The following is a 25,890-nucleotide window of genomic DNA, read 5'->3' as shown; positions in this document are numbered from 1 at the left end:
ACAGCTCGATGGACGTGAGTCTGAGTGAACTCTGGGAATTGGTGATGGACAGGGAGGCCTGGTGTGCTGAGATTCATGGGGTCGCAAAGAGTCGGACACGACTGAGCGACTGATCTGATCTGATCTGATCTGATTATATAGATGTTTAGGAAGTCAACATACTCTGACCTTGGGTAAAAAATTTCTTAAGACACAAAAAGCAAGAGTCGTAACAAGAAAGATGGAATTATTTTGCAATACTAAATTTAACAACTTCTGTTTATTAAAAAAAAAAGTGCTAAGCCCCAAGTTCAGAAAAGATGTCTGTGATACAAATGATAAAGGATTACTTTTCCAGAATGTAAATACCCTTAGAAATCAGTAAGGAAAAGAATTCAGTAGGAAAATGGCAAATAAAAGAAGTTTGAACATTACAGAGAGGAAAGAGAAATAGCTAATAAACACATGACAAGATGTTCAACCTCGCTGGTAATCCAGGAAAAGGAAATTTAAACTATGCTGCTGCTGCTGCTGCTGCCGCCAAGTCACTTCAGTCGTGTCCAACTCTGTGTGACCCCATGGATGGCAGCCCACCAGGCTCCCCCGTCCCTGGGATTCTCCAGGCAAGAACACTGGAGTGGGCTGCCATTTCCTTCTCCAATGCATGAAAGTGAAAAGTGAAAGTGAAGTCGCTCAGTCGTGTCCGACTCTTAGCGACCCCATGGACTGCAGCCTACCAGGCTCCGCCATCCATGGGATTTTCCAGGCAAGAGTACTGGAGTGCGGTGCCACTGCCTTCTCCCAATTTAAACTATAATTACATATTATTTCATACCCACTAGATTGGTAAAAATTAGGTTGTCAGATAATATCAAAAGCGTCTGCCTACAATGCAGGAGACCTGGGTTCGATCCCTGGGTCGGGAAGATCCCCTGGAGAAGGAAACCCACTCCAGTTCTCTTGCCTGGAAAATCCCATGGATGGAGGAGCCTGGTACACTCCAGGGGATTGCAAAGAGTTAGACACGACTGAGCGACTTCACTTTCACTTCCACTTTACATTGCAATAGGAACTCTCCCAAACACTACTGGTGAGAATTTAAATCTGGCTTACGCACTTTGGAAAAAGATGTGGTATTATCTGGTTGAAATTGAACCTATGGATATGCCATGATTTATTTACTCTTCTGTTGATGGATATCTTGGTTGTCTCCTGGTTTTGTGTTTTGTTGTCATTTTTTAGTTATAAAGAATACTATTCAACTATTTCTTTACTTCTGGATGTACAAGAGATAGTTCTAGAGCTTATATACCTAAGAGTATGTAAAGAGTAAATACCAAAAAAAAAATGTTTATTGTTTTTAGGAATAAAAGAATGCAAGCTGAAGTACCATTTAAACTGATTAACAAGAGACACCATATTTAAATAGCATTACATAAAGTAAGGTGTACTGCAACTAGTAGTACATTTGCATTCTTGGCATTGTTACTACTTAGAACTTTTTGGAACAGATTACATATTAGGAGCCGATAAAAATGCTCATGTACTTTGGCTCTGTAATCTTGAGCTTAATACTTTAATTTGGCAAAAGAAAAAAAATACACTTCATTACTATACCACACTTAAATTCAACTTAAATTCAGATCTTTGATGAGATAATACAACTATTAGAATAATAGTTTTAACCTTAATTGAAAAAATAAGAATTTATATATATAACAGTTGTGGTAGAACAAATATGCATATTAACATAAAATATATACACACAAAAATCAAAAATACAGTATTCGCTGACTTGTAAGGTTTAAAACATGTAGTCTGGCTTTCTGCCTTTTTGTAATTTAAAAGAGAAAACCTTCTTTATAGTAACCCTTAAGGAGACCTGCAAACTATAGGAATTCATTACCTTATCATAAATAAACACAAAAAAGAGGACATCTGTTTTAGAACTGTAGTAATAGTAAAAATTCCCCAAAAAATAGAAAGAAAATAAGCATTATTAGTATCTATGACCTAAAGAAGTATGTACTGTTCCAAGATCATCCAGCTCACAATCACAGTAGGGTTTTTTTGGTTCGTATTTGAAACGTCCCAAATAATAAAATCAATGTTTAAAAAATTTTTGTCAGAGTATGCTTGATTTACAATGCTGTGTTAGTTTCAGGTGTACAGCAAAGTGAATCAGTTGTACACATGCATATATCCACTCTTTTAGATTCTCCTCCCATATAAGTCATTACAGAGTATTGAGTAGTTTCTGTGCTATACATTAGGTCCTTGGTGGTGGTGGTAGTTTAGCCACTAAGTTGTATCTGACTCTTGCGACCCCATGGACTGTAGCCTGCCAGCTCCTCTGTCCATGGGATTCTCCAGGCAAGAATACTGGAGTGGGTTGCCATTTCCTTCTCCAGGGGATCTTCCCGACCCAGGGATTGAACCCAGATCTCCTGCACTGCAGGCAGACTCTTTACCGACTAAGCTACAAGGGAAGATATTTTATATATAATAGTGTGTATTTGTCAGTCACAACAGAAGTCAGTCAATTCTACAAAAAGAAGCTTGCTTTCTGTACTCTGGTCATTCATCTTCAACATACATTAGGAGCCATGTTTTCTATAACCAAACTGATAAGGTCATCTGGCTCAATAATCAGATTATAAAATCCCAGACTTCCAATAAAGCTATCTGAAGTTTTTAAAAAGATGTTTACCATGTTCATGCAGGAGTAACTGATAACAATTAATGACAGCTATTGCAGTGAGAATAAAATACTGTCTTGAGAGACTTGAACAAGTTAGCATTCCTATTTTCCTGATGACAAAGTGCTGTAATGTGAAATTACTGCTACCCAAATAAACCCTTTCAGTGAATGATTTGATAAGAGAAACCACAGTTCATAATATAAGAGAAACCAGAATAGGAAGTCCAAGACTGGCTTCTGACTATGGTTCTGATGCTGCTTCGCTAGTTAACAAGTCATCTACTTAATGGTACTTAGTCTATTTCCACCAGTGTTTGACTACTTGTCTTCAGAGACTACAGTTCCAGCTTCACTATTCATCTTTCTCAGAACAGATCTAAACTTTGCTCATGCTGGTTATTTGTTTTTAGTATATCCCTCCCCTCTTTTCTGACTGAAAAACTAATATTCGTCTTTCAAGGTCCATTGTTTTTGTTGTTCAGTTGCTCAGTTGTGTCTGACTCTTTGTGACCCCATGGACTGCAGCACGCCAAGCTTCCTTCTCCTTCACCATCTCCCGGAGCTTGCTCAAACTCATGTCCATTGAGTTGGTGATGCCATCCAACCGTTTCATCCTCTGCCACCCCTATCTCCTCCTGCCTTCTATTCTTTCCCAACATCAGGGTCTTTTCCAATGAGTTGATTCTTTGCATCAAGTGGTCAAAGTATGGAAGCTTCAGCATCAGTCCTTCCAATGAATAATTAGGGTTGATGTCCTTTAGGATGGACTGGTTTATCTCCTTGCAGTCTAAGGGACTCTCCAGAGTCTTCCCCAATACCACCATTCAAAGGCATCAATTTTTTGGCACTCAGCCTTCTTTATGGTCCAATTCTCACATCCATACATGACTACTGGAAAAACCATAGCTTTGACTATATGGACATTTGTTGGCAAAGTAATGTCTCTGCTTTTTAATATGCTGTCTAGGTTGGTCATACTCTTCCAAGGAGCAAGCGTCTTTTAATTTCATGGCTGTAGTCATCATCCACAGTGATTATGGAGCCCAAGAAAATGAAGTCTGTCACTATTTTCACTGTTTCCCCACCTATTTGCCATGAAGCGATGGGACCAGATGCCATGATCTTTGTGTTTTGAATGTTGAGTTTTAAGCCAGCTTTTTCACTTTCCTCTTTTACTGTCATCAAGAGGCTCTTTAGTTCCTCTTCACTTTCTGCCATAAGAGTGGTGTCATTGGCATATCTGAGGTTATTGATATTTCTCTCAGCAATCTTGATTCCAGACTGTGATTCATCCAGCCCAGCATTTCACATGATGTACTCTGCATAAAAGTTAAATAAGAATGGTGACAATATACAGCCTTGACATACTCCTTTCCCAATTTGGAACCAGCCCATTGTTCCATGCTCAGTTCTGTTGTCTTGACCTGCATACAGGTTTCTTAGGAGGCAGCTAAGGCAGTCTAGTATTCCCATCTCTTTAAGAATTTTCCACAGTTTGTGATCCTCAAAGTCAAAGGCTTCAATGTAGTCAATGAAGCAGAAGTAGATGTTTTTCTGGAATCTCTTGCTTTTTCTATGATCCAACTTGACTTCACACTCCAAGATGTCTGGTTCTAGGTGAGTGAACACACCATTGTGGTTATCCCATTCATTGAGATCTTTTTTTGTATTGTTCTTCTGTGCATTCTTGCCACCTCTTCTTAATATTTCTGCTTCTGTTAGGTCCATACTGTTTCAGTCCTTTATTGTGCCCATCTTTGCATGAAATGCTTCCTTGGTATCTCTAATTTTAAAGGTCCATATATGATGTTAGGAGAAGGGCATGGCAAATCCACTCCAGTATTCTTGCCTGGAGAATTGCATGGACACAGGAGCCCTTCAGGCTAAAGTCCACGGGGTCACAAAGAGTTAGACACAACAGCAACATTTAATACTTTGTACTCTGTACTTTTGTTTATGATGTTAATTCCTGTGTGAAATATTCCCTGACATCACCATGTAAAATGATCATTCCCTCTTTTGTGCTGATAGTGTGAGTGAAGCAGGAATCAGTATCAAGTTGTTGATTCTTTTCCCCTATTGTTTCAAAATTTTGCAGTTACTGAACACCTATTCATTATATGCCAAATGTTATTTGTGAAGCAAAAGAGGTAACGGCAGGCCTGAGGTTGCTATCCTAAAAAGGCCTGTTTGCAAGGTTGGCCCTGGGTTACAGTCTGGGAATCTGGATTTGGGAAGGGTTCCTATCATATGCAGAAACAGTGGCTCACTGTGCCTGAACATTTTATATAAACACTATAGTTTCTGTTAAATACCAGCTTTCCTTTTGGGAGTCTGGAATTTTGCTAACTGTCAGGGAGAAGATACCTATTGACTCAGTTCAGTTCAGTCGCTCAGTCGTGTCCGACTCTTTGTGACCCCATGAATCGCAGCACACCAGGCCTCCCTGTCCATCACCAACTCCCGGAGTTTACCCAAACTCATGTCTATTGAGTCGGTGATGCCATACAGCCATCTCATCCTCTGTCATCCCCTTCTCCTCCTGCCCCCAATCCCTCTCAGCATCAGGGTCTTTTCCAATGAGTCAAATCTTCGCATGAAGTGGCCAAACTATTGGAGTTTCAGCTTCAGCATCAGTCCTTCCAATGAACACTCAGGACTGATCTCCTTTAGGAGGGACTGGTTGGATCTCCTTGCAGTCCAAGGGACTCTCAAGAGTCTTCTCCAACACCACAGTTCAAAAGCATCAATTCTTCGGCGCTCAGCTTTCTTCACAGTCCAACTCTCACATCCATACATGACCACTGGAAAAACCATAGCCTTGACTAGACGGACCTTTGTTGGCAAAGTAATGTCTCTGCTTTTGAATATGCTATCTAGGTTGGTCATAACTTTCCTTCCAAGGAATAAGCATCTTTTAATTTCATGGCTGCAATCACCATCTGCAGTGATTTTGGACTAGCCCTCAACAAAAAGCCTGGTTGGCATCTGAGTCTCTACTAGCTTCCCGGGTGGACATGATTTCCCCCATGCTGCCACGATTCTTTGCTGAACAATCAGCACGTCTAAGTGACCACCCTTGGAGAGGACCCAGGGAAGCCTATACCTGGTTTCCTCCAGACTTCACCCCGTGCCCTTTCCCTTTGCTAATTTTACTTTCAACTCTTTCATTGTTAACAAACCATAGCCATGTATATGACTATATGCTGTCCACTGAGTCCTCCTAGCAAATCATCCCATCTGGGGGTGTTTTGGGAGGCCCCAATTCATCCAAGTATTATTTCATCTAATTTGCACAATCTCCCTGTGTGAGGTAGATATTATATCCTTACTTCATACATTAAAAACAGAGGATCATAAAGATTAAGTGACCTGGAAAAGAGACATATAAGGATAAGATCTGAAGACAAATTTTTTGCTTCCAAGTTTGCTGCTTGTATGTTTTCTGAGGGAAGAGAGACAGAAACTCTCACACTGAATGTTCAAAATAAATAACAGCTTTCAAAGTTAACTAGTTAAATGTCAAACTAATAATAGTTTCAAGTTAAAGATTTCCTGAATCGAGGTTTCTCTCATTTTCAAAATTTAAAACATGGCATTACATAGAGAATTGGGGGGCACGGATACATATATATATATAAAATACATATGGAGTAGCAAGTTATACTCAGACTACATCTCATTGTGAACCATTTTCCTATAGTTTCTCCTTTCAATAATCCCTTATGACTCATATCAAACTGTGGATTAGACATTCTCAATTTGAGTATCTTTATGTAGAAAACTTTGAATACCTTTTAGTAAAATCTTTGAAGCAAAGTCGCAGTTTATTATGATGTCTGAAGAGCTTTGGGTCACTGGGTATTTCCGATAGGAAAACCTGGGCAACTTCCAAAGGCCCCTGTAAAATAAGAAAATAAAACAAAAAGTATGTTTTTGTTTTTTAAATATTCACAGAAATAGAATTTACCAAATCCATTTTTCTTAGCACCAAGATGTGTGCATTTAAGCTTAATACATATATGACTATGTTTATATTAAAACTTTTCAGAGACCAATTCTGACAATATGTTTATAGTTTTTCCCGATGCCAAATCTATACTTTTGCCCACAGCAATTAACTTATTATTTCATATTTCAAAGAAAATGAGTAGGAGACAAAGCACTAACTATTGTATTCATTAATGCCTTTTGCCTTGTATTTTTTGTATTCTTTATCTTAGATATAACAGTTATCAGGCTATGGACAATCAGCTGTCAGTCCACTGATTATTAGACACTTTACTTTGCGAAAACAGTTTCCCCAAAGCATTCATAATATTAGGAGGATATTTGGAATTAAAGGTAATCTTTTGTGCGTAAGTATATCATTTGGAAGTAAAAACTCTAAATCACATATACTTTTAGGAGGTAAAGGCCTTAAAATCTTTATTTCAGTTTAACCTCTTATATTTTCAGTGTCTGTGCAACTACTTCTAACATATTTTCACTTGATGTAACACATTTGTGATTTCTGGAAAATATAATACTGTAATCATTCCAAATTCCATTTATAACTAAAATCACACAGTATTAGCAAACACTCCCACCTGATTCACTGTTGTGCCTACAGACCCCTGGAGGACCATCTGAAGCATTTTTGGGTCTGCTGGATCTTGATGTGTTGCAAATGCCAACTCCTGAGTTTTTTTCTGCATGTCTTCAATAGCAACTTCAATTGGTGTTAAGATGATCTGGGTGAAATAACATCTATTTAGGCCAGTGGATTGATTGAAAAATATTTAGTGAGCTTTATACACAATCAATTAAAATAAGAAAAAAGTGGCAACTATGAAGTATTATCTAATAATATATCCTGAAACTTTGGATCATTCAATGAAAAAAAAAAAACTTTTAAAGCATAAGCTGAGGGTGAATGAGGGACTTAGAAAAGAAGCTGAAAGTTAATGACTTAAAAATGGGTCAAATTCTAGTATGTTACCATACACAATGCTATGTCCACATTGTTCTCACACGGCTTCAATGTATTTGTTCCACTAATTCTTTTTCCCTCTTTGGAGTCTTACCTCCTCTTTGTGAGTGACATTGACCCTTGTCTTAATGTAAGGAAAGGCATGAGAAGTAGTCAGAATGGTCTTCCGTTTGAATTGTTCATGAAGCTCCCCATGGGCACGACCATCTAAAGTGAAGGGTGTACAGTACATGAAACGACGAAGATTATAATTTTTGTCAAAATATGTGATTCTGTCCTTCATCTCATATGTGTCAAAGTATGGTTCCACGTAGGTAATCTGAATATAGGCCTGAGAAATGAAAAAGTTCTTCATTTATTCACTGTTAAATTATTGTTTAGTCTTCCTCCAACAAAATCAGAGTCTCAAAGATGCATCTATGGGGCATCACAGTCTGTCAATCATACCTTGTTAGGATCTAATTTACACTTGTCCACAGGATTAGAATCTTTGATTACTTCAACTACATCCTCTCCAAATCTTTCTCCATAAAATCCCTAAAATAAAGAAAAAGAAATCTTTCACATGAAGTTAACAGTAGTAGAAAACAGAGAAGGCCTCTGAGGGAGACTCCTGAACAAATGAAGCCGTTTAGTAAGTTCTTATAAGATGGTGTCAATGATTACAAAATAATAATTATTTACATTAACAGAATTTATATTTAGCCTATCAAATTAACAGGCTCTCACTCCATATTTATTTGATATTATTCCCATTTACTCACTTTAAATAACACAAAATAAAAATAATTTTCACCAATGAAAATATAGGATTCCACAAGAGATCCTCAAGAAAACCAAAAAGGGAACAGAAAGAAGAGACAAAAAAAATTCATTATATTTGATGTGTATAGGATATTGGACGTCTCTGGTGGCTCAGACGGTAGTGTCTGCCCGCAATGCGGGAGACCTGGGTTCGATCCCTGGGTCGGGAAGATCCCGTGAAGAAGGAAATGGCAACCCACTCCAGTACTCTTGCCTAGAAAATTTCATTAACTGAGGAGCCTGATAGGCTACAGTCCATGGGGTTGCAAAGAGTTGGACATGACTGAGCGACTTCACTTTCAGAGTCTGATGTAACCTGACTTCTTACAGGCATGAGTCAATGAACAAGCATTCATTTTTCTGAATGATTAATGTAATGTTCCAGAATTTCCAAATAAAAACATTAACTTGTTGAAGTTCTGTGTAAGTTCAGATTTTGAAAAGGTAACCCTGGGTCAAGAATGTAGTGACTTTTCCATATGACCCTGAGTGGCAGCATGGGCAAAAGATGGAGCTCTTCAAAAGGAAAAATTAAGTCTCAATCCTCAAAGCAGAACAGACACTCCTACCTCAAAGATAACTTTTATGACTCAGTAAGTTTGAAAAATACTGTCTTAAAATTTCCCAAGACTTAATAGGCTTTTGAAACAACAAGAAGTCACAACTAAAACCAGTTTGTGGAAGTTGAGCCCTGTGAAGTCACCAATAAGAACAGAACGCTGAAGAAATTAACATCATCTGTGAATAAAAACCAGCCTACACTCTTCTGTCTATACAAATCACCTGAGGACTTGTTAAAATACAGATTTTAATTCAAAAGGTCTGAAGTGGGGTCTGAGATTCTGCATTTAACAATCTCCCAGGTAATGTCAATGCAGATTCTGTCCATGAACCACACTTGGAGTAACAAGGACACAGAAAGATTGGAAAGAACAACGATAGCAGAAAAGACAGGTTAGTTTCATCAATATTAAAGTTAATTGTTTATTTTGAAAATTAAGTATCTGTATAAAGGTTAAAGGATTCTAAGAAGTGTTTTTAAAGTATAATTTCAAGCTTTTAAGTTCTAAAGATTACTTCACTGGGAATCAGTTAACCCAAAAAGGTAACGCACTTGGGTCAGAAATATCTTGGGGTCTAGTTCCATGATTATTAATTCCTTATAACCTTTTCTACAAAATGTGGATAATACTATATACATTTCTCCACAAATCATGGTAATTCTAAAAGATACAGGGTTTCTAAAATATGTGTGAAAATAGACCCTCAAAAAATCAAGTTAATAATAATATTTTACTGTTGCTATCAAAGATTTTAAAAATTCAAGAGAATATTATTGTACCTATAAAAAGCCTCATACCCAAAAGGAGTAGATTATTTGGCAGGATCTGGCTTATTAAAGGATTAGATCTGGATGTGAAAAGTCTATTCATCATAGAAAATACAAATTAAGGATGAAATTTTGAACCACCACAGTATTCACCTCCAATCTGTGAGATATCTCTGCGAGTTTGGTTATTGCAGGTTCCTTGTAAACAAATTCTTGTTCATCCAAATCCCCAAACTTAGTTCCATAAAAACCGACCCGAAAATAGGTGCCAAACATCCGCTTACCATCCTAGGTGTAGGAAAACAGAGAAACTTTAATACAGAGACTTTTTGTCGTGCACATTCTGCTTAGATTGCTATGAGTATAAAATTCTCAAAAGTTTTAATTCAAAACCACAATATTTTATTATTTCTCAAATGAAAGTAACAAAATAATCTTTTCTTCATTATTTCTAACAAATAACATTGTGCAATTAGGGCTTTTACCGAATTACATATGGCATATATTTTTCAGGGACTGTACCAAGTGACATCCCATATAAGTCTATGTTTTTCTAAGTCCATACAATTGAGATAAATTAACTTATTTTCTCTATTGCAAGAAAAGTTGCTTGGTATAAAATAAACTGTGTTTTAGTCATCCTAAAGTAGAGCATAAAGTTAAATTTAAAAACAACACTAACATATTTAGTTACCATTATTAGCCTTTACATTACTATCTCTTTTCCTATTTTAAATGAGATCATAAAAGTTAGAAGCCAAGTGTAGCATCTGGCACAGAGTGGATGATCAGTAAATGTCAAGATCATCCTGAAGCACTGAAGCAAAAGATTTACAGTTAGTATCCCTCTGCTAATAAAAAATACTGTTATGTTTAAGAGTAACTAGAAATGGAATTAGGAAGTAAAAAATACATAAATGAAAGAAGAAAAAAATTTGAGAAGAGTTGGTTTTTCTAAAGTACCCAAACCACCCACTGCATACATTAACCACACACATTCATCCCAAGTACAAAGTATGCTAAGGTCACCTTAACTCTTACACAGAAGATTTGAAAACAAATTCTCTTGATAAAGATAAAATACTTGGAAGCCTTTTGTGCTATTCTTACATTTTAGATACAAAGATGTTTCAAAGGATTTTGTGGTAGTGCCTTTAAACACAGCCACACATGACTGTTTATATACCTCAATTCTCTTTAAGCCTAGTAAGTTTCATACTTATTTTTCCTTTATTTACTTCTTACTGCAAAGGCTTACTCCTTGGAAGGAAAGTTATGACCAACCTAGATAGCATATTCAAAAGCAGAGACATTACTTTGCCAACAAAGGTCCGTCTAGTCTATGGTTTTTCCAGTAGTCATGTATGGATGTGAGAGTTGGACTGTGAAGAAAGCTGAGCGCCGAAGAATTGATGCTTTTGAACTGTGGTGTTGGAGAAGACTCTTGAGAGTCCCTTGGACTGTGAGGAGATCCAATCAGTCCATTATAAAGGAGATCAGCCCTGGGTGTTCTTTGGAAGGAATGATGCTAAAGCTGAAACTCCAGTACTTTGGCCACCTCATGCGAAGAGCTGACTCATTGGAAAAGATTCTGATGCTGGGAGGGATTAGGGGCAGGAGGAAAAGGGGACGACAGAGGATGAGATGGCTGGATGGCATCACTGACTCGATGGACGGGAGTCTGAGTGAAGTCTGGGAGTTGGTGATGGACAGGGAGGCCTGGTGTGCTGCTATTCATGGGGTCGCAAAAAGTCAGACACGACTGAGCGACTGAACTGAACTGAACTGCAAAGGCAAAGGGGTATGTAAAATAAGTTACAAATGAAACAGATAATAAAGCAAAATGGAAAATTCTGATCCTCAATTTACCAGCCTTCTGATAATAAAAACAAAACAAAAAAGCATACAATTGACTAAAAATATCTCCAGATTTTGTCCAGAAGAAATATAGTTTTAAAGAAAAATGTGTCTAGAGTTAAAGGAGGTTTCTAATTTTAAAAAATTGTTTCAATTATTTCAAACTTTAACAGACAAAATTAACTGACTTCTATAGCAAACGAAATTTCTCTAGATAGGTTAAATATATTCAATCAAAATTCTGATTAAAACCATCAACAAGCCAATGGAGCAATATTTAATATAATCAAGAAATGAAGGCCCCACTGCCTGGAAAATAAAAAAGGCATGAGAAAACTAACAATTTTTGATTGTTTTTTCCAAAAAAATACCATACATGAATATATTTATTTACTCTTTGGAAGCACAAATATTAAAATATTGTTATCCTGGCTGTACTCCTCTCAGGGCTTTCTAGTTTAAGATTTCTATTCCAAATCTTCAGTATTATGACCTTTTAATTATTTGAAAACTGCTATTAGAACTTGTTTCCCTTAAACTTTCCAGTCCTCAATCATCTTCATATGATGATTCACACTATGCTATCTTCACTTTATTAGTCTTTTGATGGCACCTTTTAAAGTGTGGTATCCCAGAAACAGACACAACATACACTGATCTGATCAGTGTAGAGATCAGTGGGCTCACTGCCTCTTGGGATGTGGACTTAAATTCAATAAATGCAGCTTAAAACTGAACTAGTTCCTGAGCAGCCATTTTAAACTCTTTTTATTCACTTTCTCATACTGACATTCAGTTCAAGGAAAAAAGAATATTGAGTGCTTGTAATGTGTTGGCCACTGCTCATCCTCAGTTCAGTTCAATAGCTCAGTTGTGTCCGATTCCTTGCGACCCCATGGACTGCAGCACGCCAGGCCTCCCTGTCCATCACCACCTCCCGGAGTTTACTCAGACTCATCCTCAGGAATAGGACAATAAAAATAAGTAAGACTTGGCTCCTCAAGAGAGTAAAATATGTATTCAAATAATTACAATACAAAAGGTTATAAGCTCTAATAAAAAGTGTCTTGAGAAAGGAAAGAGAAATCCTGTTGGAGCCAGGTCACAAAAGAGGCGACACACAGAAAGGATTCTGCAACCTAAAAGAATGGCTGAGCGGACGCGGGAGGGAAGGAAAGCACATTCTAGGGGGAGGGGAGGGAAGGAGGGTGGAGTGGAGGAGGGGGGTGGGAGGGACAGAAGAAGAATAAAAATGAAGGTAAGAGTCATTAAACAACGTATATGAGGTAACCATGCATCCATTCACATATTTATTGAAGGTTTACTATGTGTCTACAAACTGTTTAGACACTGGTGATATATCTGTGAACAAAACAGAGTGGTCAGGCAGGTCTCACCAACAGATGACATGTGAACAAAGATGTGAAGGAGGTGTAAGAGTTATTCATGTGACTCTCCAGGGGAGGTGCATTCCAGGCAGAGGAAAGAGCCAGTGCAAAGGACAGGAGCCCCCCTCCTGTGCTTGAAGAACAGGAAAGTGGCTAGAGTGGTAAGGCAGAATGTGCAGCAGGGAGATGATCAGAGGAGATAAGATCAGAGAGGAGTTACTAGAACTGAAAATGAGTGTGTGCAGTAGAGTAAGGAGATTTATTTTCAACTTACAAAGAGTTCCCTAATGTAAAACCATTGACTCTATCATGTTCATGAAAGTTTACTCATATAGCTTTATCTTCAAGAAAGATATCACTTTATCTTACTTCCTCTTCAGAGGTTTGGACCACAGGATGATAACCATTTTTCCTCTGAATTTAAAAAATAATACATTTTCCTACTATCTAGTCTATATTTTTCTAGCAGTATCTTCTTTTAATGTCATGAATTCTTTCTGAACTTCCCACCATTCCCACACTCCAATTATTCTTCCTCAGCAGTACTTACTGATTCCACCAACCTGTGTATAATGAAACTACATCCTAAGCAAGGAAATCCATTTACTCATCTATCCATGTCTCTAGTGGTTGAAATCTCTTATGACAAATAAGTTTTTCTAGTTTTGTTATCTTTATTTAGCAGGAAACATTCAGTTGGGCTATTGCATATTTCCACACTGACGTCACTTCCAAAACTTCTTTCCTCTTCACCCACAGTTCTCTAATACATTTCTCTCGTTAACTGATTTTTCAGATAGGCAGACCAGTGTTTCCCAGGGGTCATCTCCTTCTCTTCTGTTAGATCTATTCCCCTTAAAGAACATACACTTTTATCAGTTTATTTAGTCATAGAGCTTGACCTGGGAACCTAACACCTCTTAGACTTCACAGCTAAACTGTGTTAAGATTTCAAGTAATTATAGTGATAGTAATGATGATGATAATAATAATAACAATAAAAATAATAATCACCAACATTTTTAAAGTATTGAGAATCCCAGGGATGGGGGAGCCGGGTGGGCTGCCGTCTATGGGGTCTCACAGAGTCGGACACGACTGAAGTGACTTAGCAGCAGGGTTTCCCTGGTCAGCTGGTAAAGAATCTGCCTGCAATGCAGGATACTGGGTTCGATCCCTGGGTTGAGAAGATCCCCTGGAGAAGGGAACGGCTTCCCACTCTAGTATTCAGGCCTGGAGAATTCCATGAACTGTATAGTCCATGGGGTCACAAAGAGTTGGACACAATTGAGTGACTTTCACTTTCACTTCACATGTACTAGTTATGGTTATCCACTTTACATGGGTTATGCCAATTCTTATCGCAACTCTCAGATATCATTATTTTCACCCTCTTTTTATAAATGAGGAAAAGTAATTTGCCCAAGGTCATACTGCTAGCCAACAGTGGAACTCAGCATTAAATCCTAGTATATTTGACACCTGAGTCCAAGCTCTTAATTACACTATTTAATCCCTGTATTCCATACACTCATATACAAATATGAGGACATAAGTATGATCCCTGAACCATTTTTCACTTCTCTGATGTCTTCCTTGAGAGTTTTCGAGAATTTCCCTGAGTAACTGAGATTTCCTGGGTCCCTTCCTCCCTAAGTTTTGTCTTCCTCTATAGTACAACACTGTCTCTACTGAAATTGTTATTACATGTTTGCATCTCCTTTCTGCACACTCCAGTATGAAAATCAGGTTAATGATTTTCATAAACTTACCAAATATATTCTTCTAAGATATATCCTACCACATTTCTTATCAGATGTTCAATTTTAACCTTTGTATGTTCCAGTCCAGGAAAAAATAATCATGTCCAATATAATCTAATAAATAAATGTTTGCTGTCCATATCTTTTTCTCATCAGAAATAACATAAAGGGCAGAACCCAGCCAGTAGTACCACATCATCAGGTGCTCAGTCATGGGTCTATACCAAATATTAGGGAGTTATCAACTATCAGAAAGTACCTCTTCATAGAGTTCTTCTCATCACATTTTCCTTACTTTGTCCTATCTGACTTCACCTCTTTGCCTTTCCTGAGATAAATGCTCATGGATGTTTTATCCCTACACAGGTCTAGTTTCTTCTTTAGAGTGTCACATTTTCACACTTAACTACTTATTGTAAAAGTTTTTGCTTTTTTTTTTCACACTCTTTCAGCTTCCTGCCCCCCATCACCTATTAAAACTTGCTGTTTCCCATTCTACCCTTTACTCACTTGGATGAGTTTATTTATCTCATGCAGCCTCAGCATGCATGGATTGTGTTTAGTTGCTTAGTCGTGTCTGACTCTTTGCAACCCCATGGACTGTAGCCAGCCAGGCTCCTCTGTCCATGGAATTCTCCAGGCAAGAATACTGCAGTGGGTTGCCATGCCCTTCTCCAGAGCATGGATTAGGGCATATAAAAATTCAACGGGAGACACTTCACCAGAACTATGGCTAGTATTTCTCAGCATATAAAAACCAAAATATTGGCTCATCTTCATGTCCATCCAGTACAATGAAAAGAGTTAATATATAGTTATTTTGTATGCTTGAATCTCAAAAGTTAGAATACCTCATTTTTCTTTAGTGACTTAGTAGAGAGACTTCAGCTTAAACAAGCTAAGCCCACCTTCTCCAGCCTTGCTGGAGACTATAATATATACCTACTAGAGTGGTGATATTTCCTCTTGGATGGTGAAATATGTTGTAATTTTTTGAAGAAAAAAACGGAGACAGTGTTATGTGACTATGTTATCAATAATTGGGGAATGATTATTCTGAACATAATAAACTTGCATTAATCTACTTCTGAATACAAACTGTTCACTATTTGATAAATGGATAAATGTATCTTAAAATAAAATATGTGCACACAAAATATAAAATGGCTATAATTTTCCATATAGAAATTCAATATTTCTTTTCTCCAAAAATAATTTTAAAATGCAATTATAAGTAAGACATTTTTAAACATACTTTTTTTCCTATTATTTCAAGAAAAATAAATGTACTTGGGAAAGAGAAAATAAATAGTAAACAGTCATTCAGATATTGAAATTTGCAGAGCAAGTAATAGTTACCATGATTTAAGAAAGGTTCATGACTTGCTATTTTATATGGTAAATATTTTACCAAATTTGCTACCAGGTTTTAGAGTTATCTTTAACACACACATACACAATCTCACACACACAGCCCTAAAAAGCTTTGCCAACTCAAATGATTTGTACCAAATCAAGGAGCACAGTGAAAAATGAAATACAGTGCTAATATATAAGCTCAGATCAAGGAGGGAGCTATCAATTCAAAGACCCTTTCTATAGTGTATCAGATAGCCTTACTGGATCTCAATCCAGTGAGAGTTCCTTAAGAATACTAGGAAATTAGCTAGGAACCATAGCTTTTAGAAAAAATGAAATTACTGAAGTTTTCCCAGAGTCAAAAAGAAAAATATTCACAAGATAGGAACTTACCACAATAGACAATAGTAAAAGTAGGGAGTAGGGTCAGCAACCAGGGGCAAGAGAGAAGAGAAAACAGAAAGCATTTTAATTAGGGAAATTTCAAAACAAATAAGCAGCAAATGGTAGCAAACATACTTTTAAAATGCAAGCATCCACTTAAGTTTTACAAGGGAAAAGCAAAAAACAAACGTGCAACAATTTTAGAAGCTACAAAGCTAAAGGTCCAGTGAAAGGTAGTGACAAGAATATAAATAAGAAAATAAAGTCCATGTGACTTTTACCATGCAATAAACATGATGACAGAATATTAATCATAACCAGTGAAAATTATACCTTTCAGGGGTCGATTTAGCATCAAGCAGACTAGTAATAAACTGCTCAGAGGTTCAATGTCTCTTCTTTCATGCTTACTTTTCACCTACTTCCATTTTGTGTTAGGAAATCCATAAGTAACTTTATGACTCAGAGATAACCATGGAAAGTCTCTATATAAGCCTTAATTGAGACACAAAAATGAGACGTTCTATACTGGGTATAAAAAAAGTCATACACATTTAATCTGGGGAACTAAGGTAGATTAAAAGTACTGGTTTCATCTGACAAAAAACAAAAGGTGGCAACTAATTCAGAAATGGAAGAGAATGCAATAGTAACACTCATTCTGAAGGTTTTCTAGCTGGGTCTCAAAACAAGAACTGCAAAAGCAAACAGAGAAAGCCTAAACTGTTTAATCAACATAAACCTGACTACAAAGTGAAAGGCAAAGCAGAAAAATTAACAAATATTAATACTCAGCTTTAAATAAATTGTCTTATTAATACCTTGCTTTACTTCATCAAAATGAATTATTTTGTAGAATTTTTTATTTTATAGAATTCTTTCCTTTCCAGAAAGGTTTTTAAAAAAGGTAATCAATTCTTTCTGGCATTTTTCAGGTATGATTTGATTTATATATAACTTCATGAGCCTAACTATTATACTTACTCCCTAAAAGAAAGCACACACAGTCTTCATTGAACACAATTATCAAACATTGTCAGAAAATGAGGTCAAATTAAACTTCAAGTTCTCTCAATCTGTTTTCCCTCCCCCCAACAAAATCAAAATGACAAAAGTGAATTTCATTCCTCAGTAGTACTTATACTCAAGGTGAAGTGACTCAAGATCAGGTTAACATACTCTTATCAATTCCAAGATGCACATTTTTTTGCCCATATTTTAGTATCTCTGTAGTTGGCATTCATTTTTCAACTGATGGGATGTTGGAGTTTAATACACAGGGATTGTTTGTTTTTCTAATCTTTCATAAAGGAATGTGAAATAATGGGATATGTTACAATTGATAGCATCTTAGATCAGATGAAATATTTTATATTTACACCTCTGAGCAATAACACATAAATCGACCTCTGTAGAATGAGGTGAAACAATATGGTTAAACAAAGGAAATCTTGTGTGTAAATGTTGATGAAAGAAAATGCTTCAAAGGATAAAAACAAACTGAAGTGATGACAAAGTGGCTCATTTACCAAAGAATATCATTAGTGTAACATATGGATTTCCATGCACTGCCTACAACCTCTTAATAACAAATTTCTTAACATAACTTACAGTATTTTAACAAAATTTCTTTGGTTAATGAATTCAGTTGACAGCAGACAGCAACAGAATGCCCACAGCTAGCACATGTGGGCAAAGCATTGGCATAAGAAATCTGATCAAATCAATCTATTAGTGTCTTTAACTAACTAAAACATTACCTACCTCCCAGCCAGTACTCTGTATAATAAAAAAGTGAAAAAGGGCAAGTCATAAAAAAAAACTGTTTAAAAAGAACAAAAAAAAGCCAAAGGAAGTTCAGTAGTGTAAGAAACCATATACCATAAATTCTTCTCCATACAGAAAACACTAGTGGGTATTTTAAACACCATATTCCTTTGCTTAAGACCTATGATAATTTTATAAATTGCTTGTTCAAAACCTAGAAGCTAAAATTTCACCATTTAAAACTTTAATAAGTAAAAAGTACAAATTTAGGGGAAAGAAAGCTAAGTGCTTGTTTCATTTGTGTCTAAATTAGATCACTAACTAACGGGAGCTGCACTTCACTGAAGTACCCAGGGTAAGCCGGAATAGAAACTGAAATTTTGCCCAAATGTCTTTGATACAAATGGATGAAAGTTTCTTGGAAGCTGCTGGCTCTAGATGTTCCAGGCCTGACCTGTGTAATTTGCAATTTGTGTAACATATGGGAAGCTGCGATGAGATGTAACAGTATAACTGATTATAAAAAGACCCACCTGCTATGATCCAGAATTCTAATGATCTTTCGCAACTCCAATATTTTATTAAATGACAATAAAATCCTGGCTTAACAGGATAGCAGCCCTATTTAAGACTACGTTTTTCAGATTATATCAATTCATCTAGAACAGCTTAGTCCATGGCAAGAAAGAGGAAGTCAAGCTGGTAAGACAATAAAGTGGGACTAATACTGCACGCGAAAGTGGAAAAACAATACTATACTTCAATTCTTAGGTGATGGCAATAGCAGACAACAGCACAGGTAGCACAGGAAAGGAAGCAGAAGAGTGGAGGAGGAGGACCCTTGGCATAACGTTTCAGAGTATTTCAATGGAGCCAACGACTTAGCTTCAGGGAAATCAACTGCTAGTAGTCTACTTCATTTTAAACCAAGCTTATTTTAATTTTAAAGATAATATGTGGATCCCATGAAGTAAAAATAAGTACTGACATCATACTATTATAATCAAATAAATAAATAAATACAACCATTTGTTATTTTCACTAAATATTACTTTTACATTAGAAATATGTCAGAGGATGACTGAATAAAAATATCTGGAAAAAAGTTTAAAGTTCAGTTGAAATCATTAAAAATATTAGGAATTTATTAAGCTTTCATATCATTTAATAAAAAGTTAAATATAACAACATTTTGGCAAAAAATGAACAGAAATCAACTTAAAAAATCAAATTCATAACTATTACCCACACTGTGAAACAGAAAGTAACTCACAACTAAAAAAAAAATTAGCAACTAGTAATAATTCAAAAAAGTGAAGAAAAAAGAGAAGCTATGTGGGAAGGTTATGATGATCATAATCTACTTTAGGTTAAATTAATTGTTGTTAATGAGTCTTGCTTTGGCCATGAACCATCATTTTGACACTGTTCATTTGTAACTTGATTAAAATGGTCATTTCATGGGATCTAGTTTGACATTAGTACAAAGGAACACTAAAGCTTGTAGACAGTTTTTTCCACTTACACTGAAGTTAGAAAGTACAATTGTTACCTGATGAACAATTTTGCTGAAGGCTTCCTGAAGTTTACCATGAATCGTGGATAGTTTCTTTGCATCCCGATTAGCTTCGTGAATAGGAATAAGTACTTTGTAAACTTCATTAACTGCTTCATACATGCCAGCCTATAAAAATAATAAGAGATTGCTTTCTTTTACATCAACAAGAGAGTGAATTGCAGTTTATGAACTCACAATATTTCCAAGGCAATACTAGTATTTTCCAATAGGACATAAAAACAAATGCTACTGATTTTTAATTTGATTAAGACCTAATAAAATAATTTTGCACAATATATTATCTCTTCTATTGCGTGAAAACATATGTGTGTATCTGTGTTTTTGTATTTAAAATACACACATGTACATATATGTATACTTATACTTTTATATAATTTGAACTGGACATTCTGCTTTTACTACTCAGTAATTACTTAACTAAAATAAATGTGTGTATGTGTGTATCCTTATATGTGCATATAAACTTTTGCAGAAACAAATTCAGAGCAGAGACATAGAAACCCAATTACTACAAGTCACAGATACACAAATATCACATAAACCTATTGCTTCCTAGGACACTAATATTATTAACTTTCCCCAAATATTAAATTGGCACAGAAAATCTTAAGGGAACTCTCCTATGGAAAAACCACTGATCTTTAACAAAACGTAAGAAGATTCTGAGCCACCAGATTTTATTCAAGTAGGCGTTTTGGTTTACTAATGGTTGGCCAAGTGTTGCTCTGATTATAATCAGAGTGAGTGACAAAAAATGTTTATACTGCTATCCCCTTTTCTTGTAATGGATTGGTGGCTGTGGTGAAGGAAAAGAGATATTTTCCAAGAGTCACTAAGTTCCCATTGCTTCACAAATCAGCATTTTCCCAAGAAAATAAACATATGGTTCTTATATTTTCTAGTCAGCTCACAGGAGTATATTTAAGCAATCATGTAGCTGCAATAGTAAAATATATTCAGTTTAACTAAAATATCCCAGTAATTATTTTAATTAATATTAAATAGATAAACTGAAAAAGAATGAAATTCATAATTAAATGCTATTGCAAAATAAAGGCTTCTGTAACATAAGCCACTGTAACCCAATCTAAATTCACTGCTGTGAATTATTAAAATTACACACATATACAGAGAATATTCCATTACTAGTAAAAACTTTTTTCCCTACTAGTTCAGATCCCTTAAACTGAAGCTCAAGGAATAGAGATCTGGGAATGGAATCAGGACAATCAAGGTCTTCAAAAACAAGAAATTTTAAAGAGGACAAACACCTAATGTTCTTTGAGTCTCAGAATCATTTTTACATGAGTTACTTCTAAGTGCCTATAATGATGAGGGGATGGTAACAGCAAACGTACTAAAACTTACTTGGAGCCAGGCACTGTGATTAGCACTTTACATAGGTTAATTCATTTAATCCTGACAGCAGTCCTTGAAGTACATACTATTATTAGATGCATTTAATGGATAAGAAAAGTAAGGCCCCGCTAGGTTGAGTAATTTGTGCCTAAAGTGCTTTAACTATTAAGTGCTTAACTAATAAGATGGCAGAGAAAGGGGCTAGATGCCTCCTAAATCGATACCCATAACCAACATATTGCTGGGTAGGGTTAAGGCCAGGAGAAGCAACAACTGATTCCCAATAACAGTACAATGGGGAAGTAATGACTATTACTTAACTACATCAGGAAACAGTACTTTACATCAGGCTTCCCTTTTACCCTAACATGGACCTCACTGTCTTGCAAACCTTGGTGCTGGGACACTGAACACTCATCAGAAAACTCACAGAAAGGAGGTGATGCTATCAACATGGCTCAAGAAAGTAAGCAAGGATTCAGCAAGCTATTTTTTTTCCTTCACCAGTAAATATCGCATCTCTGATCCACATGACTGCTTCAATTCTTCATATACAGATGGGGAGGGACAAGGACTGGACTTCTAGCATGGTAGGGAAGTCAGACGAGGGATCTAGGACGTAGTTCATAAAGTTCCTGATACCACTTCAATGTCTACCCAATAGAGCTCATTATGCCAACAAACCGGTGAGAGGCCATAACTTTCCTGAGCACCAGAGGCTTTTTTAAGGTTTTAGAAAATGTTTGGTGGTAAAAGTTTTCTTTAAAAAAAAAACAAAACTCTTATAGACTAAGTGCTGGTTCCCAAACAAGCAGATGAAAAACACTGGAGGAAGTGACAGACTATTAAAAAGGAATAAGCAATGATGAATGTGAAAAGAAAATCCATTACTAGAGAGTTCTTAATATATTTAGAGAAAATTATCATAAATGAAAAGCACAGTCATACGCAGAAAGCATAAATATACATGTCACTAATAACTAAGAAGTACATAATTGTGGGAAGAAATGAACAAGAGTCATCTACCATAGAGAAAGAAGCAGCTGCTTGTTCCAGTAATCCCACAAGTCCTGACTCAGTAAAGTACTTTCCAGAGCAGATACCTTCTTCATCTGGAGATACCACGTCATCTGAGACTGCAGATTCTTCTAAAACATTAGAGGAAATATTCTAGGAGGAAAAAAATGTTTAGGTTTGTGAAATGGAATTAATTTATTAACATGAATGATATATATGAAGTAATTGAAGACGAAATACAGCTATAGGCTTATTAAAAAAGGGGGGGGTAGTCAATGCAAAGCTAACAGACAAATCTCCAAAAACTTCTTGTATTGTGAAGATGACAATAAAATGTAACACCACTGCTATCTAACTTTTCCATTAATAAAAAGTTGTAAGAAAATTTTTAAAAATCACGGGCTAAGGAAAATTGTAATATGACATAGAACACCTAAAGTGACTTAAACAGTGTTTATTTTTAATTTAATTGATGTTGTTAAAACTCCCTATCAGGGAAACTGAGATACAAAAATGGTCTCAAGGGTTGCCTGCTGCTGCTGCGGCTGCTCCTAAGTCGCTTTAGTCATGTCTGACTCTGTGTGACCCCATAGACGGCAGCCTGCCAGGCCCCGCCGTCCCTGGGATTCTCCTGGCAAGAACACTGGAGTGGGTTGCCATTTCCTTCTCCAATGCATGAAAGTGAAAAGTGAAAGTGAAGTGGCTCAGTCGTGTCCGACTCTCAGCGACCACATGGACTGCAGCCTACCAGGCTCCTCCGTCCATGGGATTTTCCAGGCAAGAGTACTGAAGTGGGTTGCCATTGCCTTCTCCCAAGGGTTGCCTTCTAAGTCGCTTCAGTCGTGTCCGACTCTGTGCGACCCCATAGACGGCAGCCTGCCAGGCCCCGCCGTCCCTGGGATTCTCCAGGCAAGAACACTGGAGTGGGTTGCCATTTCCTTCTCCAATGCATGAAAGTGAAAAGTGAAGTCGCTCAGTCGTGTCTCACTCCCAGTGACTCCATGGACTGCAGCCTACCAGGCTCCTCCGTCCATGGGATTTTCCAGGCAAGAGTACCAGAGTTGGGTGCCATTGCCAAGGGTTGCCTAACATACATCAAATTAATGAAAACACTCAGGTATAATAAAAAGCCCTCTTATCCAATGAGATTGGGATCTGTCATTACTTCTGAAAAGGAAATGATACATACATACCTTAAATATTTTATTTGAACCTAGATAGTCACACATTTGTCAATTTCTTAAAGTAGATCTAAGGCCTTTTCTTTGTGCATGGGTCTCAAGATCAGAGTTCCATGTAATCTCTTTTGACTAAATACCCACAGTGTAACCTCCATTTAAGATTTTCAATTTTGGTTTCTTTAGAGTAAAAACTTGAACTTAAGAGATTATCAAATTATCCTAGATTTCTTGGAGATTTTCCCTCAATCTTTTTCTATTTGTCTTGATCTCTTTGCAAAATATTCAGCTTATTAATAATTTTCATGGAAACAATAACTCACTTTCTTTTTGTATGTTGATTTATCAGAGAACATAATATTTAAATAATTTTTATAACTTCCCATAATTGGAATTAAGAGGCTTTGAAGAAAAGAAAAGCATAATTGACTCTTGGTAGACAAAGAATTCAGCCAGTGGGTCAGAGGTATGTAGCCCTACTAGAGCATAAACTATCATCTCTGAGTCATATCTTAGCATATTTTATATAAGCATAAATTATGGAGAACGCTGGTTTACCTGGTATTCCACTATCCTGATTTTCAATATTTTGAATGTATTTCATAGATGCTATGAAGTCCATAGCATGCTATGGACCATGCTATGAAGGCAAAGAGAATAAATATACTTTACACAGCACTGATAATGTACAGGTAAGAAAACATGGAAGAGAATTAACAAGAAATACTCTTTAAAAACATATTAATGAAAGTGATAGTGAAATATTAATTCTTCTTGTGAAGCATCACTTTCAGTCTGTGCTTTCATTATAAGCTAAATGAATATAAACAGCAGTGAGAAAAGTTAAATCCAAAAAAGGACATACCTTGATTAAGGCAGATTCCTACCTGAAATGTTACACATCCCACGGGAAGATACTTCCGGTCCTCCAACATGCTCAGATATTCAGCGACAAGCGCTGCTGAGTGAACGAGGCACTGGGCAGCTTCAGCATGATTGCTGCGCTCCGAGTGTTTGCCAGCCATGTTCTGCAACCAGGTCAGCCGCAGATCTGGAGAGGTCTGGTAGCCCTTGGCAATTCTAGTTACAACAGAAATTCTCAATTAGCATTTGCTTCCTAATCTGGAAGGGAGTTCTAATTGCTTGTTTAGTGTGTAGGCTTCTATTACTGAACACAACCTATCAAGACAAGTTTTTGGGTGGTATGAACATGCTTTTGAGTGTGCTTAGAGAAATAATTGTGGGCCCATGGAATGGTGAGTATCAGGTTTTTTTTGCAGGGGTAGGGGAAGCTTAAAAAAAAAAGATATTTTATATGAAAATCTGCCCTTTAAGGAAACAATCAGTAATGGAACATTTAGGAATTTACATGTTTATTATGGGGCTCTAAATAAGTTTTATATTCAAGGAAAAAATTTATAAAAGATTCTTTCCTTGTATCATCTTAATTTTAAAGGAAATATTTTATTCTTGTCTTTAAGAAACTCCAAAACTGTAAAAAATGAAGGTCAAATGGCAAAGAAAAAGTCAAGCTTTACTTATATCTTTGAAGATACAATAGGAATTACAAAATTCTAAAAATACCCAATAAAAGGAAAGTTATGAAAGAAACCTAGATAGCATATTCAAAAGCAGAGACATTACTTTGCCAACAAAGGTTCGTCTAGTCAAGGCTATGGTTTTTCCTGTGGTCATGTATGGATGTGAGAGTTGGACTGTGAAGAAGGCTGAGCGTCAAAGAATTGATGCTTTTGAACTGTGGTGTTGGAGAAGACTCTTGAGAGTCCCTTGGACTGCAAGGAGATCCAACCAGTCCATTCTGAAGGAGATCAGCCCTGGGATTTCTTTGGAAGGAATGATGCTAAAGCTGAAACTCCAGTACTTTGGCCACCTCATGCAAAGAGTTGACTCATTGGAAAAGACTCTGATGCTGGGAGGGATTGGGGGCAGGAGGAGAAGGGGACGACAGAGGATGAGATGGCTGGATGGCATCACTGACTTGATGGACGTGAGTCTGAGTGAACTCCGGGAGTTGGTGATGGACAGGGAGGCCTGGTGTGCTGCGATTCATGGGGTCGCAAAGAGTCAGACATGACTGAGTGACTGATCTGATCTGATAGGCAAAAACCATGTCTAACATTAGTAAAATTAATGTTGTAATAAAGTATTAATACACTATGTTTTCTTTTTAAAGAACTAATTTTTACATTTAAAACGTGGGTCTTCAGCCTTCGTAGGAACTCTAGGGCCCAGGATGCCAAGGTCTTAACTATGTCATTATTTTAAAAATCTTGTTTTTGATAATCAACAAATACACTGAACAATTATTCATAATTCTTAAAAGAAGTGTCATAGGGGATCTGATAAAGCACATTTTGATTTTTAATTACCATTACCATGCCTTGCTAAGTCGCTTCAGTCATGTCTGACTCTTTGCATCCCATGGACCATAG

General features: G+C 36.6%; 1 protein-coding gene across 1 annotated transcript in view; it reads right to left on the bottom strand.

Annotated features, from left to right (window-relative positions):
- The window catches only part of DOCK7 (dedicator of cytokinesis 7), a 166,018-nt gene that overhangs the window by 6,891 nt on the left and 133,237 nt on the right, over window positions 1–25,890 (bottom strand). Inside the window, exons 40-48 of the mRNA XM_010833923.1 lie at window positions 24,325–24,517; window positions 22,269–22,412; window positions 19,857–19,988; window positions 18,302–18,316; window positions 9,940–10,065; window positions 8,100–8,189; window positions 7,747–7,983; window positions 7,270–7,413; window positions 6,475–6,581 (exon numbers count right to left, since the gene is read on the bottom strand). Coding sequence (XP_010832225.1) covers window positions 6,475–6,581; window positions 7,270–7,413; window positions 7,747–7,983; window positions 8,100–8,189; window positions 9,940–10,065; window positions 18,302–18,316; window positions 19,857–19,988; window positions 22,269–22,412; window positions 24,325–24,517 — 1,188 coding nt within the window. The remainder of the gene's footprint in view (window positions 1–6,474; window positions 6,582–7,269; window positions 7,414–7,746; window positions 7,984–8,099; window positions 8,190–9,939; window positions 10,066–18,301; window positions 18,317–19,856; window positions 19,989–22,268; window positions 22,413–24,324; window positions 24,518–25,890) is intronic.

The sequence above is a fragment of the Bison bison genome, unplaced genomic scaffold (assembly GCF_000754665.1).
Source record: "Bison bison bison isolate TAMUID 2011002044 unplaced genomic scaffold, Bison_UMD1.0 scf7180017863957, whole genome shotgun sequence".
NCBI classification, from domain to species: Eukaryota; Metazoa; Chordata; class Mammalia; order Artiodactyla; family Bovidae; genus Bison; species Bison bison.
The sequence above is the reverse complement of the archived record's forward strand: the minus strand, read 5'-3'. Positions and strand labels throughout refer to the sequence as shown.